The 18103-nt window shown below is 54.9% G+C and overlaps 2 protein-coding genes across 8 annotated transcripts; one reads left to right on the top strand and one right to left on the bottom strand.

Annotated features, from left to right (window-relative positions):
* Positions 1 to 263: 263 nt before the first annotated feature.
* Positions 264 to 6591, bottom strand: AIP (aryl hydrocarbon receptor interacting protein). 3 transcript variants are annotated; one of them, XM_032639033.1, is made up of 6 exons: positions 6396 to 6591; positions 3228 to 3407; positions 1719 to 1907; positions 1154 to 1330; positions 911 to 1052; positions 264 to 578 (listed from the first exon to the last, which is right to left on the bottom strand). In XM_032639033.1, exons 1-6 carry the CDS (start codon positions 6492 to 6494, stop codon positions 373 to 375), a joined length of 993 nt encoding a protein of 330 aa, XP_032494924.1. In that variant the 5' UTR covers positions 6495 to 6591; the 3' UTR covers positions 264 to 372. The 3 variants fall into 3 exon arrangements, with proteins under 3 accessions (XP_032494924.1, XP_032494925.1, XP_032494926.1); XM_032639034.1 differs by having other exon boundaries at positions 5023 to 6534; XM_032639035.1 differs by having other exon boundaries at positions 367 to 578; positions 919 to 1052.
* A 2731-nt stretch (positions 6592 to 9322) lies between these two features.
* Positions 9323 to 14333, top strand: TMEM134 (transmembrane protein 134). 5 transcript variants are annotated; one of them, XM_032639036.1, is made up of 7 exons: positions 9324 to 9641; positions 10597 to 10672; positions 11017 to 11221; positions 11377 to 11453; positions 13539 to 13583; positions 13799 to 13852; positions 13943 to 14333. In XM_032639036.1, exons 1-7 carry the CDS (start codon positions 9468 to 9470, stop codon positions 14023 to 14025), a joined length of 714 nt encoding a protein of 237 aa, XP_032494927.1. In that variant the 5' UTR covers positions 9324 to 9467; the 3' UTR covers positions 14026 to 14333. The 5 variants fall into 5 exon arrangements, with proteins under 5 accessions (XP_032494931.1, XP_032494928.1, XP_032494927.1 ...); XM_032639038.1 differs by having other exon boundaries at positions 9330 to 9641; positions 10597 to 10661; positions 11132 to 11221; XM_032639040.1 differs by lacking the exon at positions 11377 to 11453 and having other exon boundaries at positions 9323 to 9641; positions 11132 to 11221.
* The last annotated feature ends 3770 nt before the right edge of the window (positions 14334 to 18103 follow it).

Genomic DNA, 18103 nt, shown 5'->3' with positions numbered 1-18103 from the left:
TCGTCTCCCGCTTAAGACTGAAAGCTCCCAGGCAGCTTAGCCCTGGCCAGCAAGAAACACTTCCTTTGTGACAGAGACCACCCTCACTTCTCTGTCAGGGACACTGAGGCCCAAAAAGATCTGAGTTGGTGAATGGGGAGCTGGGATTAGAACCCCAATACTTTGCCTCCCCAAATCACCCAAGGACCAGGAGATGAGGGGGTGATGACCCAGCTCTACCAATGGATCAGCTCAGCAGGCCCAGAGAGAGAGAGAGAGAGAGAGAGAGATAAATAAGGCCTTTATATACAGAGAAGCATGATACGGCGGGGGCGGGGGGGCCGCTAGCAGCAGCAGTGAGCTGGGCAGGGTGGCTGGGCCAGCAGGGCCCTGTCAGTGGGAAAAGATGCCCCGGAAGCGGGCCCTGTCTTCCTCGTCCTTCTGCCGGATTCTTGCCTCGAGGGCCCGCAGCTCACGGCTCACGATGGGCGCCAGGGCGGGGTCCAGCTCCAGCACCTTGGCAAAGTCAGCCTGGGCCTCCTGGGCATTCCACACTGCCGCGTGCGCCTTGCCCCGCTTGAAGTAGGCCTTGACGTTGTCTGCAGGGGGTGCCAGTGGGCAGCAGGCACACAAGGGCACGAAGGGGGGACCAGCCAGCTACTTAGCTTGACTTCTGGCACCAGGGGCCCATCATGGGACGGAGCCCATGCGGAGGCCAACCCCACCCCGAACCCCCTTTCATATCTCACTGGCGCAACAGGGCCCATGGTCCTGCCTGGGTGGGCGATATTTGGTCGGGTTCCCACGGGACTTCAGAATGGGGGTGATATTAAAGGCTCAGTTTCGTGCCCCGGTGCCCAGGGGTTACGGAGGAGGCTGCTCTACTGACCACCCGCTGGCCCACCCTGGCGGCCCAGCGCGCGGTGCTCACCATCATACTTGTTGAGGATGGAGGAGCAGTGGTCCAGCACCTCGTAATACTCCTGGGCCGCCAGCTTGCACTGACAGTAGTTGAGCAGCAGTGGTGTGATCTGCAGATCCAGCTGGATCCAGTCAGGGGACCCAGGCTGTTCCTGGGGGCGTGGGGGGAGGGAGAGGGCAAAAGGTGCTGAAACCTGGGCCCCCGGCCCCACCTCAGCCCCTCCACTGACCCACTGCAGCCTCCAGGCGGCACCTTCATCTGAAGGTTCTTGAGGCAGGCGATGGCGTCGTAGTACTTGGCGGCAGCCTCCTTCACACGGCCCTCGCGGTACAACCGGTTGCCCTCCTGGTGTATGACCGGCACTGCCTTTGCCTTCTCCTCATCCGTCATCGCCCATGGGTCCTGCTGGTACGTGCCAGGGTTCTCCACCTGCCGGGGTGTAGGCCAAGTCAGGGCCGAGGGCCAGCCTCTGGGCTGGCCGGGCCTGGGACATTGGACACCGGAAACAGAATCACTTGTTCATTCTCTGACCATTCAACAAACTTTATGTAGCATCTCCTACATGCCCAGCACCGTGCCGGGCTCTAGAAATAGAGCAGTGAATAAGATGGTGAAAATCCCTGCCCTTGCAGTGACCTGAAGGAGGGGGAGGACACTGCCAGGGGGTCCACAAAAGTGTCCTTGTACCTGCCCCACCCCAAGCCCAACCAACAGTCAGTGGGCCCACCAACTCTGGGCAGGCAGGTGGGACCAGCACCCGCTCTGAAGCTGGGCAGCGGGAGTTTGGCGAGGTGCCTGGGGCTTGGTGGCCCCTCACCTTAAGCATCTCGATGTCGAAGATGAGAGGCTGGGGCTTCTGCTGCAGGGCGTCCAGATCGGCGTGGCCCAGGGAATTGTGCTCGTGCATCTGGGCGATGCCGCAGCAGTGCCGCTGGCCCTCCAGGGGGTCTTTGCCAGCTGCAATGTTGCGTAGACTCTTGGCCACCAGCGGATACAGGACCACATGCTGCCAGAGAGTGAGTGGGCACCAATGGGCTGGCTGGTCACCGGCCCAAGAGGCCCAGCCCCCTGCCCCATCACCATCTGAGAAAGGACACTAAGGCCCAGAGAGGGGCAGGAAGTGGTTCAGCAGAAACACAGGAGGGCGTTTCCCTCGGGTCTCCTCCAGCCTCCCAGCCCTCCAGCCCGGTGCGGGCCTCAGCTCCTGCCACACTCTCTGGCCACCAAACCAAGCCAAGCGCCTACCCCGCCAACCTCCACACAAAAACACACTCCCGCTGTCAACCGGTCTCCCCTGCCCTTACGAGCCCAGTGGAATTCTTACCTCTGCCCCTCCTCCTTCTCCCAGGCTTGCAGCCCACAAGCTGGGCTCCCCCCCATCACTGGGGTCCCTCCACATTCTGTTCCCAGCGTCTCTTCTGTGCTGGCCCATCCCCACCCCTTTCAGGGCCTATCTCCGAGGTGGGTTTAGGGCAGCAACCTCAAAACCCTCAGGGGAGACCCTCAGGTACAGGGGACCTAGCTTTTTTTTTTTTTTTTTGGCCACAAGGCTTGTGGGATTTTAGTTCCCTGACCAGGGATTGAACCCGGGGCCACGGCAGTGAAAGCGCTGAGTCCTAACCTCTGGAGCTCCAGGGAATTCCTGGGGACCTAGCTTTTGACCTTTCACTAGGAACATCTGCTGGGATGGTGGGAGCCAGACCACCCTCACCCCAGTCTAACCAGCTCCTCTCACTGACCCTGCACAGGGCAGACTGCTCGGCTAACATTCATCCAGCCAGCAGATGTGTTCTGAGTCTTGGCTCTGGGCTGGCCCACACTGCGCATTTTGAAGGTAAACAGGCCCAATCCCTGCCCTGAAATAGCTTAGATGCAGACAGAGGACCAGATCCTGGCCATGCAGAGCATGAGGGGCTGGAGAACCCAGAGATGGGGTTCAAGTCAACCACCAGTAGTCAGGGAAGGCTTCCTGGGGGTGGTGACCCAGGAATTCAGTTTGAAGTGGGAGGGAGGATCTTGGCCAAGAAAGGGATGGAAACACAGGGAGGTGAGTGGGAGGGAGACCCTGCAGGGCCATGTGAGCATCTATGGCTTACACTTTAGCTCGACAGTGACCAGGAGCCAGAGGGGTTTGAAGTAAGGAGTTGTGTGGGTCATTGCATTTGAGAGCCAGTCCCTGGCTGCAGTCCGGCTAAGGGAGAGGAAAAGGTGGAATAGGGGCCAGGACGCCAGTGTCCTGGTGGTGTGGTGCCCTGGAGGGAGTCGGTGGTGGCCTAGCCATTGGGTGCGGGCAGACAGATGCAGGCAGGCACAGGGCATCGGATACCTTGACGTCGCAGCAGAACTGAGAGATCTCGCCCTCCCGCATGGTGCGCACAATGGTCTCCCACACGGGCAGCTTGAACTTCTTGCCGATGATGAGCTCCATGGGCTTGCCGCACACCCGGCTGTCGTCCAGCACGGTGCCCTCCTCGTCACTGCGCAGAGTCCGGTAGTGGAACGTGGCCTGCGGGCCGCAAATGGGATCAGACAAGGGCACAGCCTTCCCCCATCCCCCAAGGACAAGCCCAGCTCGCAGCCTGCAGATGGCACAAGGGACAGGGCTCTCCCAGGGGTCACCGCCCAACCTTACACCTGGCTTTACCGCACCACCCAGGTGAGGATACTGTCACCGAGAGGGAAGGGGTCCAAATCACATGGCTAGTGGGTGGACGGGCTGGGACAGGAGCCCAAGCAGTCTGGCACTAATCATTCTTTCAATAAATATTTACTGAGCACCTACGACATGCCTGAGCTCTGTGCTAGGCCCAGCAGTAAACAAAACAGACAAAAGTCCCTGCCCCTGTGGAGCTCACATGGAACTTCTAGAGGAAAGAGATGGGCCTCAAAATGTGCTGTGTGAGGTTGAGCTAAGTGCTATGGGTCAGAAAACAAAATGCAGCAGGGTATGGCAGGGTGAGTTTAGCGGGCAGGAGTCTCTGCGAGGACAACATTTAAGCAGAGATCTGAGGATCCGAGGGACTTCCCTGGTGGTCCAGTAGTTAGGACTCAGTGCTTTCACTGTCGGGACCTGGGTTCGATCCCTGGTCGGGAAACTAAGATCCCACAAGCTGTGCTGTGTGGTGAAAAAAAACCCCAGAGATCTGAAGGGAGAAGCAAGCCAGGCAGATGCTGGGGTAGGAAGGGGTGGGAACTTTCTAGGTCAAGAGAATAGCAGGTGCAAAAGCCTTGCAGAGGGACAGTGTGCGGGGTGCTCACAAAACGGGAAGCCAGTGTAGCAGAAGCAGAGTGAACAAGGGTGAGGAGTTGTGCGTCACGGGGTCACTAGGTCAGCAAGGATGGACCCCACAGAGCCTGCAGGCAGTGGTGAGGAGTTTGTTTTTTCACTCTGAGTTGAGAGCCAGCGGGTGGCTCCAAGCAGAGGAGGGACATGATCTGACGTGGGTTCTGCTGCTGCTGGGATGAGAACAGGCTGGAGCGGAGGGAGGACAGAAGCAGGAAGGTGGTTACTGCAATAACCCAGGAGAGAGATGATGGCGGCCTGGACCAGGGTGGTAGTGGCAGAAGTGGTGAGAAGTGGTCAGATCACCGGTGTATTCTGAGGATCTTCTGTGGGAAGTGAGAGAACAGGAGGAGCCATGGAGACTGGGAGGTTTTGGGCCTGAACAACCAAAAGGCTGGAGGTGCCCTTAACTTAGATGGGAAGGCTTGGGGGGAGCAGGTGAAGTTTGAGGTGCCAACCAGACATCCAGGTGGAGATGGTGAGTAGGGAGCCGGATATCAACTTTAAAGGAGAGGGAAGGCTAGAGATAGACATCTGGGAGTGGCCCAGGCATGGAGAGTTTTTTAAAAGAGATGAGCCTGGATGAGATCATCTCAGGGAGAGTGAAGAGAGAAGAGGTCTAAACACTGAACCCTCCACAGGATATGGTTAGAGGAACCCACACTCTTTGCCACCACCCCTAGCCACTCCTCTGAGCTCTGTTTCCACATCAGTAAAATGGGGTCAACAATAGTACCTATTCCGCTTGTGAGAAGGAAAGAAAATAAACTTGTGAAGCATTTAGCACGGTGCTCATCTGAGCCCTCAATCAATGCTGGTGATTGGTTTTTTAATTTACCTGTATCTGTTCCTTCAGGGTCATTGTTCACAGATCTTCACTATTTCTACAGTGTTCTCTCCAGCTGGTGTCTGTTCCATCCAGGATCTCCCTTGCCAGGACCTTCTTCAAGGCCACCAACTCCCCAGCCCAATGGGGGAATCCACCCACATCCACCTCCCTTCTCGCATCTGGGAAAGGATCCCTCTTGGTATCACTGATCACTAGGGCTGTGCAGCTCTGCCTCAAATCACTCACACTGAGAGAGGCTAGGATCTTTACCTGCTGGATCTTGGCACAGTAGCTCTTACTTTTGGTGGCCCCAGTATGTTTTGTTTTGTTTTGTTTTTGCGGTATGTGGGCCTCTCACTGTTGTGGCCTCTCCCGTTGCGGAGCACAGGCTGCGGACGCGCAGGCTCAGCGGCCATGGCTCACGGGCCCAGCTGCTCCGCGGCACGTGGGATCTTCCCGGACCGGGGCACGAACCCGCGTCCCCTGCTTCGGCAGGTGGACTCTCAACCACTGCGCCACCAGGAAAGCCCGGCCCCAGTATGTTTTAAATGTTAAACTGTTGTAGTCATCAACAAGGTATGTCACTTCAGCTATTTTGGGGGCCAGGATCTTTACTCATTCGCTCAAATGCGTGTCCTATGTGACTGCTCTGCTGGGCAGGAAGCTCCTTACTCTACAGGCAAGTGGCAACAGGGAAAGGCCCTCCAGGAGGAGGGAACTGCATAAGCAGAAGCAGGTAAGCCTGGAGATGTACATTGTTTGGGGGAAGGGGCCGGAGAGGCTGGAGGTGGGGGCCTGGATGTGCAAAGGAGGAAGATGGGAGGCTCTTTATTTCCCAGCCCTTATCTGTCCCGAGCAATGCCACGAAGAGCACTCGGAAGGCTACCAAAAGGATTCTGGTCTGGCAGACCCAACCTCTGGGCCTGTTTGTTCTCTCGGTTGGTGCGTCGTCCCAGGGCCTCGATTTTCCCATCTAAGAAATGGAGCTGGTCTGTGTTTTCAGAAGACCCTTCCGTCTATAGATTTTGAGCCTTGCAAACCAGGGGCCCCTCCCAGAGCCCAGGTATCCGGTTTAGGGTCTTCTCCAGCGCTGGGTCTGTGCAAGCAATAGGGTCAACCCTCCCACCTCCCGCAACCTGTTTATAATGACTGACGGCCTCCCCAACCAATGTGGCCACAAGGCCAAGCCAGGGGGCGGGGGCAGACGCATCCGAATTCACCCTCTACTTAAATCCAGACCAATCAGCGTCGAGCTCGGCATGTGAGAGGTAGGGTCACCGACCACTGCTATCTGGGCATGCGCAGTCTCTCGCCTACAGCCTCCTCCCGCCTCGCATGCGCACCGCGCCACGGACGGTTAAGGGAAGGGGATAAACACGAACCTTAGTTCCATCCTGAAAGTCAGGGAGCTCTCCTCGGCCCTCCTCTATCACACGCTTTTGGATCCCGTCCTCCCGGAGTCTTGCGATGATATCCGCCATCCTCCTTCCCCGCTGCTCTCTTTCGGCAACTTCCGGACTCGCTCGGCAGCTTCCGGACCTGCTTCGTCAACTTCGGCAACTTCCGAGCTGGCGCCATTTTGGCTAAGGGCAGACGCCATAAAGGGCCTGAACGTGGAAACGGACAGTGATTGGTTCTCTGCGCTGCGGCTGAGCGCGCGGGTCTGACCAGGGGCGGGGCCTGAGACTGTCTAGGGGAGGTGAGAGAGGCGGGGCCAGAGTCGGCCGGGCGGGGCGGGGGCGTCCCTAGCAATTGTGTCATTGAACTGATATAGACTGGGCCCTCCCAAGTGGCCGTGTGCCACTCTATTTTAAGTTGTAGGAACAGTATAACAAAGTTACAGAACTAGGATGGAGCGGGGGCTGGGGGCCTGTCGGTAACGCCACCCCCTAAAACTACTATTTTTGTGTATTCCTTTCTGGGTTTTTTCTTTTAGCATACCTAGCACAATAGTCGTGACTTTTGCATCCTGGATTTTTCTGTTTAAATATAAATAAATAAGTAAGTAAAACTAGGAGTAAGAAAGAGAGGAAGGAGGGTTTCTCTGTGTTCCTGTGGGAACCGTAAACTCCCCAAGAGACTGACAGTCCCTTGTGGGGTCCTGGCTGGATGTGTCGTCACCATGGAATCCTCCGCGGTGTCTGGCACATAGTAGTTGCCCAGTGAGTATTAGGAAATATAGGAATGATAGAAGTGACGCACTTCGGAGGTAGTACAACATTTCTCTCCGCCTCTGGAAACTAGCTGTGAAGAACAGCTGTAAGAATTTTCTGCTCCCACTTTCGAGGTTTAGGTAACCGAATAAAGGGAATGTCTTGGGACCTGTGCACTGTCTTCATTCCATCCTCATAACTGCGAAGAATTATTGTCCGTCCCCTTTGCCCCACGTGCTAAGGGCTTCAGGTATTTATGCTGGTTCATTTCCCCCCTCCCCAAAAGTCCCCTGAGAGAGGTGGAACCTCTGGGGTGAAAGGGAAACATGCTTTGTTTGTTTTTAGCTTTTTTTTTTTTTTACCCACACAGGAAGTTTTTCAGGCGACTTCTGCCAAATTCTGAAGCAACAAGTAGTCTGTATCCTATACAGATTGCTCCAGAAAATGGAAAAAGAGGGAAAGCCAACCAACATATTTTATGAGGCTATTTTAATCTTGATTCTGAACCAGATAACTATACCATAAGGCAAGAAAAATATACACCCATTTTACTAATAAATATAAATATGAAAAATCCTAAATGAATGTTCAGCTAATTAAATCCACTAGTATATATAAAAATACCTCAGGGCTTCCCTGGTGGCGCACTGGTTGAGAGTCCGCCTGCCGATGCAGGGGACACGGGTTCGTGCCCCAGTCCAGGAAGATCCCACATGCCACGGAGCAGCTGGGCCCGTGAGCCATGGCCGCTGAGCCTGCGCGTCCGGAGCCTGTGCTCCGCAATGGGAGAGGCCACAACAGTGAGAGGCCCGCGTACAGCAAAAAAAAAAAAAAAAAAATTAAATAGAATGAGTTTTATACATGATTCCATGTTTTTAAATTGCAAACACATCCACATACAAGCCAATGCCACGTGGAGTAGGGGGCCAGACAGAATTCAAGGCAGCCGACTGAGCACACTGATGTGGGATCTGATGAAAGGGAGGAGGAAAACGGTGGAGAGAAGGAGGGAAAATAAATTAACATAACTCAAGAGGGGCCTTGCTCATAGTGATGATGTGTCATAAACTGAGAAGCAGGATTGACTCAGCTCTGTACCCGAGGTCATAAAATGAAGTGGGTCGGGTGAGTGCAGGAGGATGAGCACCCTTAGAGCTAGGTGGACCTGAGTTAAAATCCCAGTTCACACTTGAAAGCATTCGGGATTTGGGTGAAGCGCTCATTCATGTGGTCCACAAATATTTACTGAGGATCTACTTAGTGCCAAACACTGTTCTGGGCACAGTGGACACAGTGGTGAATAAGACAGTGTAAAATAAGGTAATTTCGGGTAAGCACTGTGTGATGTGAAACTGACTTTAGATTTCATAGTCAGGGACGGCTTCTCTGAGAGGTGACACTGGAGCAGGGACACCGATGATGAAAAGATCCCCCTGTGAAAGAGCAAGGTTAAGTGCTTTCCAGGCATAGAAAAAAGCACGCACGTGCAAAGACCCTGAGATGGGAACGAGCTTGGCCTGTGTGGCTGAGTGAGATGAAAGAGGGGCAGAGAAGGACTTGATGCGATTGGGAGAGGTAGGCAGGGACCAGAGCTTTGTGGGCCTTAGTCAAGAGTTCACATATTATTCTAACCACAGTGGAAAACCAAGGGATGGTTTTATGCAGAGGAGTGACTTGGCAGCATACTTTAATTAAAAAAAAAAAGTTTTATTTAAGACTAACACACAGAAGAAAAGGATCAGATGTTTTAAAAGACCACTTTGCCGTCTGCGTGGAGACAGAATTGGAGGAGAATGCAAGCCACATAAGCTCTCTGAGCCTTTTTCCACATTTTGCACGGTGGCGACAATCCCCCTCCCGTGCAGGGCCGTGGTGAGTAACGGTGGGGAAACGGTCCCCAGGAGTCTCCTCAGCACTCGAGGAGCGGGCTGGGATGCAGACGGCTCCAACTCAGGCCTGAAAGGTTGGCGAGTGGCAGCCCCTGCAAGGCCCTTGTACAGACCCAGGGATTGCTTCCGAGAGAGGCACCCGCTGTCGCTCACCGAGGCGGCCGCTGGGCGGCGCGGCGAGCCCAGCTCGGTCCGGACGAGAGAAGGCGCGGTCACTAGTCTGCTCGGCGCTCGGCAGCTCTGGCCTGCTGAAGGCGGGCGGGGGCGGGGCCGTTATGTAAGGGCGGGGCCTCGACCAGGGCGCCGGACTGTCGAGCAACCTAGACGACGGCACGGGGCGGGGTCTGCGCGCGGGGGTGGGGCCGGCGGGAGCGGATGGCGAAGGTGGTGGGCGTCTGAGCGGGCCGGGGCCATGAGTGCCGCCCGGCCCCAGTTCAGCATCGATGACGCCTTCGAGCTGTCCCTGGAGGACGCGGGCCCTGGGCCTGAGTCCAGCGGGGTCGCCCGCTTCGGGCCGCTGCACTTCGAGCGCCGGGCCCGGTTCGAGGTGGCCGACGAGGACAAGCAGTCCCGGCTGCGCTACCAGGTGAACCGCCCGGCCCACCTCACCCCCCGCCTGGGTCTGGGCAGACCCCAGGCCGGACCCTGGAGAACCCCAACTCGGGAGAATCTGACTAGAGGCCTCAGCCGGAGCGGGAGACTGCCCCCCGGAGGTGGCCACTGAGCCAAATCACTGCCCAGACCCTCTCAGCTCTGATTTCGGTCCCCAGCCACTACTGGAGAGCCTAGAGCCCAGACCTAGCAGCTCGTCCCTCACCCCCAGCTGGAGATCCCAACCTGGAGTCCCCACCGATCCTGGGTACTGACCCTCCCTCCCCTTAGCACGCAGGGATGGGGAACTCTTCTGTACCTGAACCAGACTTCGTCCATATTCAGAAGGACTCCCCTGAGCCCCAGGCCAGATAATCCAACGGGAACCAGCACCCCCTCTTCTGTTCTAAGTCCCCACCCCATCCTTCCCTCCAGAGCTGGAGGTCCCCACTCACATGATGAGTCCTTGCCCATGCCTTGGCTCCCACTAAACTGGAAATCCCCCTTTCCCAGAAGACCTCCACCAACTCTAGAATCCTTTTCTTGGCAACCTGAACTAGACTTTTATGCCCCAAACCTGGAAACCATTCGCCTGCCCTTCCCTGGCACCGCAAATCCAAGGCCTCCACACTGGGCCCCTGAAATACCATCCTGACAACTCCACCCTGATTCCCAAGCTTGGGAGATCTCCTGGCCCTGGGAACCCTCAACCAGCCCCTGATGGCTCCTCCCTGCCAAAGCCCCCAGCACCCACCTCCTACCTGGGTTTCAGTTTCTGTGAATCATCAAACCTGTTCTGCGGGGAAGGCAGCGGGAACAGCTGTCAAGCGGCCAAACAGCTGTGTGTCCAGGCAAACAGCTGTGTGCGCTCGCTTTCTTCCTCTCCACCAGAGGGGAGGGAGGAAGGGCCTGAGCCCAGTAACCCTTCTGAGCCCTGTGTTCTGGAATAGAACCTGGAGAACGATGAGGATGGAACCCAGACCTCTCCGGAGCCGGATGGGGGAGCCGGCACCAGGTCAGGGCCAGGTGGGGACCCACCCCATACTCTTAGCCCCATGCTTCTGTCTCCTGTCCCCAGGCCCCTGCTCAGTCCTCCAGCTCACCTCACTCAGCCCTCTCACATCCTGTCCTACGAGAGACTCGTACACGGGGTCCCCTGTCCTGCACCCTACCGTAGTGCCAGCCTCACCCACCCACCCCACCAGGCTCTTTATCTTGCAGAAACCCCCAGCCTGGTCTGGCCCCTGTCTTGTCACAGGTCACTTGTCCTACAGGAATCCCCAGCTTTCCTCAACCCCCAGTCCTGCAGAAACCCCCAGCCCTTGAATTCCTCTTCACCCCGTCCCTTCTCAGTGCCCCCTATTCTGCAGGAACACCTAGTTCCAGTCTCTGCACCATCCCCCAGGACGCCATCACGACTCCTATCCCAAAGGGTCCCCTTGCTCACCTCCCCTTGTCCCCTCGCCGGGCCCATTTGTCCTGCAGGGATTCTGGCCGAACATCTGTCCGCAGCTCCCAGTGGTCCTTTAGCACCATCAGCAGTAGCACTCAGCACTCCTACAATGCCTGCTGCAGGTGAGACCCTGCCCTGCTCCTGCCACCTGGGGCCCCTGCCCCAGTACAGGCAGCCCTGACTACTTCCCCTTGGCTCTCTGGGTGGGGGATGGTGATGGGAGGGGGTGGGCCTCCTGTCGCCTCTTTCACACCCCTCCTGCTCTGCTGCCATCCAGCTGGACTCAACACCCTTTGATCCAGAAGAACCACAGGGTAGTGCTGGCCTCCTTCCTGCTCCTCCTGCTGGGGCTGGGTGAGTGCCCCTGAGGGCCCCCTGCATACCCTACCTACCCCTTGGTAGGGTCCACCCTCCTGTCATTCGGGCTCTGCATCGCATCCCCCTTGGCACACTAAGCCTCCCAGCATCCTGAGGAGGCAGCTGGCTGCCGTGACCCCACCCCCATTTTACAGGTTAGGAAGCTGAGGCCTTGGGAGGGGCAGGTCCAGCCTCCTGGTCACATAGCCAAGAAACCACACATAGTTGAAAATGGAACCTGGTTCCATGCTCCAAACTTTTCCTTTTTTTTTTTTTTTTTTAGCCTGTTTAATCCATCAGGGAACAGAGAGTAACAGCTACTATTTATTCTCTGTCTACTTTGAGCCAGGTGCAGGGCAGGCTTATTTTCCTTCCGTACAGAGGTCACACAGCAAGCAAGAGGTAGGGCCACAACCCAGAACCTATATGTAGGAGCAGTGCCCAGTAGCCAGAACTGCAGAGTGCCCTGCCAGCCCAATCCACAGGGCACCTGTCACTTCCCCTCCTCTGGAGTCTGAGAGCTGATAAGGACCTCTCTCCCACCCCCAAGATACTCAAGATAGGGAAACTGAGGCCCAGAGCAGGCAGAAACCACAGCCAGCTGTTTTCTAACTCCCACGCTCCTCATTCTGTGGGGCTGAGGAGTCAGAGTCCCCAAAAGGGATCTAGGGTTGGGATCAAGGGGAGCCCTTAGGGAGGGCCCAACTGTGGCACCTGCTCTCCCTCCTCCAGGAAGGTCAGAGTTCCCTAGCTGGAAAGCTGAGCAGCATCCTTGCCTCAGCTCTGGGTGTCTGTATGCAGGGGAGGGAGCTGCGGCTTCTCCAACACCTGCGAGTTGCACTGGCCACCTGCCTTATCTCATTTCATCCTCAACACCTGACAGGGCAAGCATTATTACTATCCCAGTTCAAAAGTAAGGACACAGGCTCTGCAGAAGAGCCACAGCTGGGAAGTAGATGAGCTGGGATTTAAACCCACATCAGTGATGTTGCCAGGCTGTGGGCCACCATAGCCCATAAAGGCCTTTTGCAGGAATTAGAAAAAGATGCCTCCTCTGAGTGGGCAGAGCCCACAGCCCTACGCCAGGGTACAGGGAGTGAGTTTCAGCCCCCGTTGTACCCTTTTTGAGGTGCTCTGTGCAGGGCACAAACCACACAACAGTCCATGGTGGCCCTTCAAGCCTCTGTGCTGTACGGTCCCCCATCTCCCCCCCCCCCCGCCATCCCATCCTCTAACTGGGGACCCAGGACTCTCTCTGCGCCTGAAAAAGTGATCCAGCTATGACTTCCCCAGTGCCCACTGTCCTTAGCCAAAGTCCACATCCCTCCCCAAGGCCTACAGATCCTGCCAAATTCCTCAAGCCTGGACTCTTGCCTCTCCTGTCTCGCCAAAAACTGGAAGTTCCTAGAAAGCCCTGAGTTCCCTCCAGTCTCTGGGCCTTTGCCAGGCTGTTCCCTCCATCTGGAATACTCCTCTCTCTTTCTGCCTGTGCCATGCCCATAGCAAAGCCTCTGGAGTCAGATCACCTCCACCTTCTAAATGCAGCCCTGGGCAAGTTACTTCCCCTCGCTGTGTCTCAGTCTCCTCTGCTGTGAAATGGGGATGGTAATACCTGTCTCAGTCAAGGTGGCAATTAAATAAGGCCCTGCATGTAACACACTTAGCCCAGTGCCTGGCCGCAGCTGGTAGGCGGTCACTAAAAGGTAACTGCGACTGCTGCTGCTGTCCCTGCTCAGCTTAGATGCCACCGCCTCCAAGAAGCCCTCCCTGATACCCCAGGCTCCCGAGCTGTCTCATCACCAGGGTTGTAGCTTGGAGATTCTTGTTGCTTGCTCCACTAGGGAAGGGCCATGGGGGCAGGGACAGACATTTCCCAGGGCCTGCCAGGTGCCCTGCTCTGAAAACACAGAGCTTGGTGAACTTCCCCTGGCGGTTCTCTGCCCAGGGGACCTTCAGCTTAGGTGGGGGACACCATTCCTCAGGCCTAAGCCATGTTGGGGGTTGCGGGTGGAGGTCCCCACCCTGCCACCAGCTGCTGCCCCCTGCTCCTGCCCTCACCCTCGTGTTTCCATCTGTGTGCAGTGTTGATCCTGACCGGCGTGGGACTGGAGGTGGCCCCCTCGCCAGGTGAGCGCCCCCCTCCTACCTCCGCGGGCAGCGGTCACGCCCCTCGTGTGCCCAGAGGCCCTCGGCAAGCCCTTCCACCTCCCGCAGCGCTCAGCGCCCTCCCGGCAGGAAACGGACCCTTTTACCTCGGAGAGTGAGACTTGCCCAGGCAGTGACCCCGCAGTCCCGCCCGGAAGCCTCCCTGCCCTGACCCAGCCCCTCCTCCCCTCTCGTAGGTGTCTCCAGCGCCATCTTTTTCGTGCCCGGCTTCCTGTTGCTGGTCCCGGGAGGTGCGAGTGGGCGCGGGCGGGGGCGGGGCGGGGCGGGGGCGGGGGCGGGCCCTGGGCGGGGCCCCGGCGCTGACAGACCCCGCCCTGCAGTCTACCACGTGACCTTCATCTACTGCGCGGTCAAGGGCCACCGGGGCTTCCAGTTCTTCTACCTGCCCTACTTCGAGAAGTGAGCAGGCGGCGGCGGACGGCGGGATCCATCGTCGGCGCCGAGAGGCCCCGCGCGGCCTCCTCGCGTCCCTAGGGGGCGCCCTTGGGGCCCGCGCCCTCTTCGGTACCCTCATCTCAAGGGAAAAGACCCTGCGGGACCCTCAAGGCTCCAGTCCCCTCAGGAGTTTGCTCCGGAAGTTTGGGGCAGTGGGCCTCAGGCCACGACCTGGGCCTGGGAAAGTCGCCCCTTCCGTGCTCCGCGCCTTAACTTATTCTTGGGGGGCTGCTGGGTTGGTGGTGTTTTGTGCTAATAAAAGGGTAATGCTTAATTCCAGCCCACAATTGCTTTTTACTTCCCACTTGCCCTGACCAGCCCACCAGCCTGGCCACAGCCCCCTTTCGGAAAGGCTGAGAAAAGGACTGACCTTGGGGCTGAAGGGCTCTAGGACTGTCCATCTCCCCGTGGTACACATGACAGTCCCGATGCTCCATGACTTGCCCAAGGTCACACAGCATGTCAGGGGCAGAGCTGGGCCTGGGGCTCTTCTACCCTGCAAGCCTGGAGAAGACGCTCCCTCCCAGTCCTTAGCAGAGTCAGTCCTGCCCCTGTCTCCACTCAGAGAGGCAGCATTGGTGCCTCCCCTGGCGGCCCTGGCCAAGGGCACTCAGATGACACAGGCCTGGGGCCTGGAGGCTGGTATCCTGGTTCCAGCCTGGCTCTGGGGCCCTGGGCTGCCACAGCCGGCTCTGAATGTGGGCCACCAGGATGCAGCAGCCCAGCCTCCTCCACCCACTGCCCTACTTCCCAGGCCCAGAGGTTGGGAGAAGTAGGGGTCAAAGGACATAGGAAGCAGGCCTGTATAACAGAAAACCTCAGTGATCAAAGACTCTTAGAACCACAGAACACTGGAAACAGACCACTGCAGAATCCAAGCATCTCAGGATGTCAACAACCAGGAAACAGAATCTTTGAGAACCCTGAAATCTGAGGTCATAATAGCTACCATTTATCAGATTCTTAGAAGGCGCCACGTCATGTGCCAGGCACTTGACACAGGTTCTTTCTGGTCACCCTCCATAGAAACTGAGGCCCAGAGAGACTGGCTTGGCCGAGGGCAGAGTGAGGAACACAACCCAGGGCTTCTGTGACTCAGAGGGCGGTGGGGGTCAGCAAGCTGGTCTGGTCCCCAGCTGACCAACTGAGGGCCTGGCCGAATGAGTGTGGGCCTTGGAGACCCTGTTCATATACTTCATGTTTACAGTCTGCCGCCCCCAGTGAAACGCGAGTGCCATTAAGGTGTTCGGCCTCCACTGTATCTGCAGCGGCCAGGACAGTGCCTTTAGATTTCTGTGATTTTGTTGAAAGAATGAGCACCCAGACCCCCGCTCTCGCTCCCGATCTCCTCGCCCAGCCAGACTTCCCACCCTCAGCCACCAATCAAGGCACTTTTGGGGGGTACCAGTTAGATGCAGGAACTCCTAAATAAGTGATTCTCAAATTAGCTGGGGACCAGTTTTCATTTCTAATGCAACATGGACCAATAATTTTGTAAGGTAAAATGTAAACTAAAAAAGTGAAATAAAAAAACAAAGATACAGAATATAAGCCCACAGTTTGTATTATCAGATTAATCAGACATAAAATTACATTTCAATAGATAAAATCAGAACAAACATGGAAAGAAGAAAAATTATGAACACCATTCATTGAAAGTGGGCAAATTAGCAATTAACATAGAGTTGCTACTACGCTCGTAACTTTCTGTCACTTCACAATCTTAGCTAAACAGCAAGTGATCCCAAAAGTGGTGATTCTCCATATTATAAGACTATCTCAGGGGTCAGCAAGCTGTACCCCACAGGCCCAATATAGCCACCAAACCAAGAATGGTTTTCATATTTTAGCAATGGTTGGGATAAAAGTCAAAGGATAATAAGCTTTTGTGACACAAAAAAGTTTATAAAATTCAAATTTTGATGTCAATAAGTCAAGTTTAATTAAATTATTATTTATCGAATTTCCAACACAGCCACACTCTGTATTGACTTTGGCTGCTCAGCCATACAAACTACTACAGCAGAGCAACAGAAACCATATGGTCCCCAAAGCCTAAAATCTTTACTGTCTGGCCCTTCACAGAAAAAGTTTGCCAACCCTTGGTCCATATGAACATGTTGACAGAACACTGAATCGCAACGTTTAAAGTTTTAATGTGACCAATGTGCTTGATTTTTGCTGGTTAATTTATGTAATCCAAGTTGGATTGAGAGCAACACCATCCTCAGGAAATGATGAATACCCAAATTCTAAATATGATTTATTTTTAGTTGGAAAAGGCATTAATAGTTGCACACAGATTAAGAACATTAGATTTCCTTAGTGAATTGTGACTCAATTTATCCCTGATGCTCTTTGCCCCATAGCCCATTTTGCCTGATATGTCTGTAGTTATACTAGCTTTCTTTTGGTTAATTCTCTCCTAGTAAGTCTTTTTCCAAGCCATCACTTTCAGTCCTTCAGCTGTCATTATGCTTTGAATGTGTCCTTTTTTCCCTTTTTAATTTATATTTTATTTGTAGCTGCGTTTTGTTGCACGCCAGCTTTCTCTAGTTGCGGTGAGCGGTGGCTACTCTTCATTGCAGTGCGCAGGCTTCTCATTGCGGTGGCTTCCCTTGTTGCGGAGCACAGGCTCTACACGCGCAGGCTTCAGTAGTTGTGGCACGTGGGCTCAGTAGTTGTGGCTCACGGGCTCTAGAGTGCAGGCTCAGTAGTTGTGGCGCACGGGCTTAGTTGCTTCGCGGCATGTGGGATCTTCCCGGACCAGGGCTCAAACCCGTGTCCCCTGCGTTGGCAGGCGGATTCTTAACCACTGCACCACCAGGGAAGTCCTGGTATCTGCCTTTTGAAATCTGCTCTCTGCCCTTGTAATAAAAGAACCTCTGGTTTCTAGCTGGGCACAAGGTCACCCAAAATAAAGACTGCATTTCCCAGCATCCTTTGCAACTAGGCGTACCAGGTGGGGAGCCCTGCCTAATGGGGTATAAGTGGTTCATGCTCTTTGCCCCCTTTCCTCTTTGTTCCTGCCTCCAGCCTGCCAGCTGGGAAACAAACAAACATGGCTACACCCTCAGAATGGCAGAGCAGCCAGCAGAAGGAGCCTGAGTCCCTGAACACCATACAGCTGGATTTCACCTAAGACTCTTCCTGTGGGGCAAATAAACTTCCATCCAGTTTAAAGCATTGTTATTTGGGGTCTCCATCACTTATAGGGAGCCCAATCTAATACTGATATTTTCTTCTGGGACTGAAACTCTGACTTTTAACCAAAAATACTTAATCTGCCTATATTTATTGTAATTTTTAAAATAAACATTTATTTTTGGCTGCATTGGGTCTTCGTTGCTGCACTCGGGTTTTCCCTAGTTGCGGCGAGCGGGGGCTACTCTTTGTTGTGGTGCGCAGGCTTCTCATTGCAGTGGCTTCTCTTGTTGCAAAGCATGCGGGCTTCAGTGGTTGCAGCACACAGGCTCAGTAGTTGAGACTCATGGGCTCTAGAGCACAGGCTCAGTAGTTGTAGCTCATGGGCTTAGTTGCTCCGTGGTATGTGGGAGCTTCCCAGACCAGGCCTCAAACCTGTGTCCCCTGCATTGGCAGGCGGATTCTTAACCACTGAGCCACCAGGGAAGCCCTGTTTTGTTTTGTTTTAAGGTTTATTTCTACCTTGTGTTTTAATGTTTTCTGTAGACTTTGTTTTTCCTTGCTTTTTTCCTCTTTCCCAGCCTTCTGCTAGCTTAATGAGGAATTCTTCACTTTCTCCCTTTTCCTCCTCTGTTGATTTGACTATCGAGAATGGAACATTCTATCTCGATTTCTGTTATATTAATGGTTACCCTTACATGATTAACAAAATCTAAAGTTAATCAATGAATCTGTCCTCCTCTAGGGAAAACAAGCATGTCTAGAGTTTCCCTTCCCATCTTCCATTTTATTGTTGTCTATTTTTTTTTTAGTCCCTCCTGGTTTTTAAAGTCCCCCAAATTATTTTTTATAGTTAATGCTTCTTTAGATCTACCAATATGTTTACTGATTTCTCTCCTATT

The sequence above is a fragment of the Phocoena sinus genome, chromosome 8, assembly GCF_008692025.1.
Source record: "Phocoena sinus isolate mPhoSin1 chromosome 8, mPhoSin1.pri, whole genome shotgun sequence".
Taxonomy (NCBI): Eukaryota; Metazoa; Chordata; class Mammalia; order Artiodactyla; family Phocoenidae; genus Phocoena; species Phocoena sinus.
The sequence above is the reverse complement of the archived record's forward strand: the minus strand, read 5'-3'. Positions and strand labels throughout refer to the sequence as shown.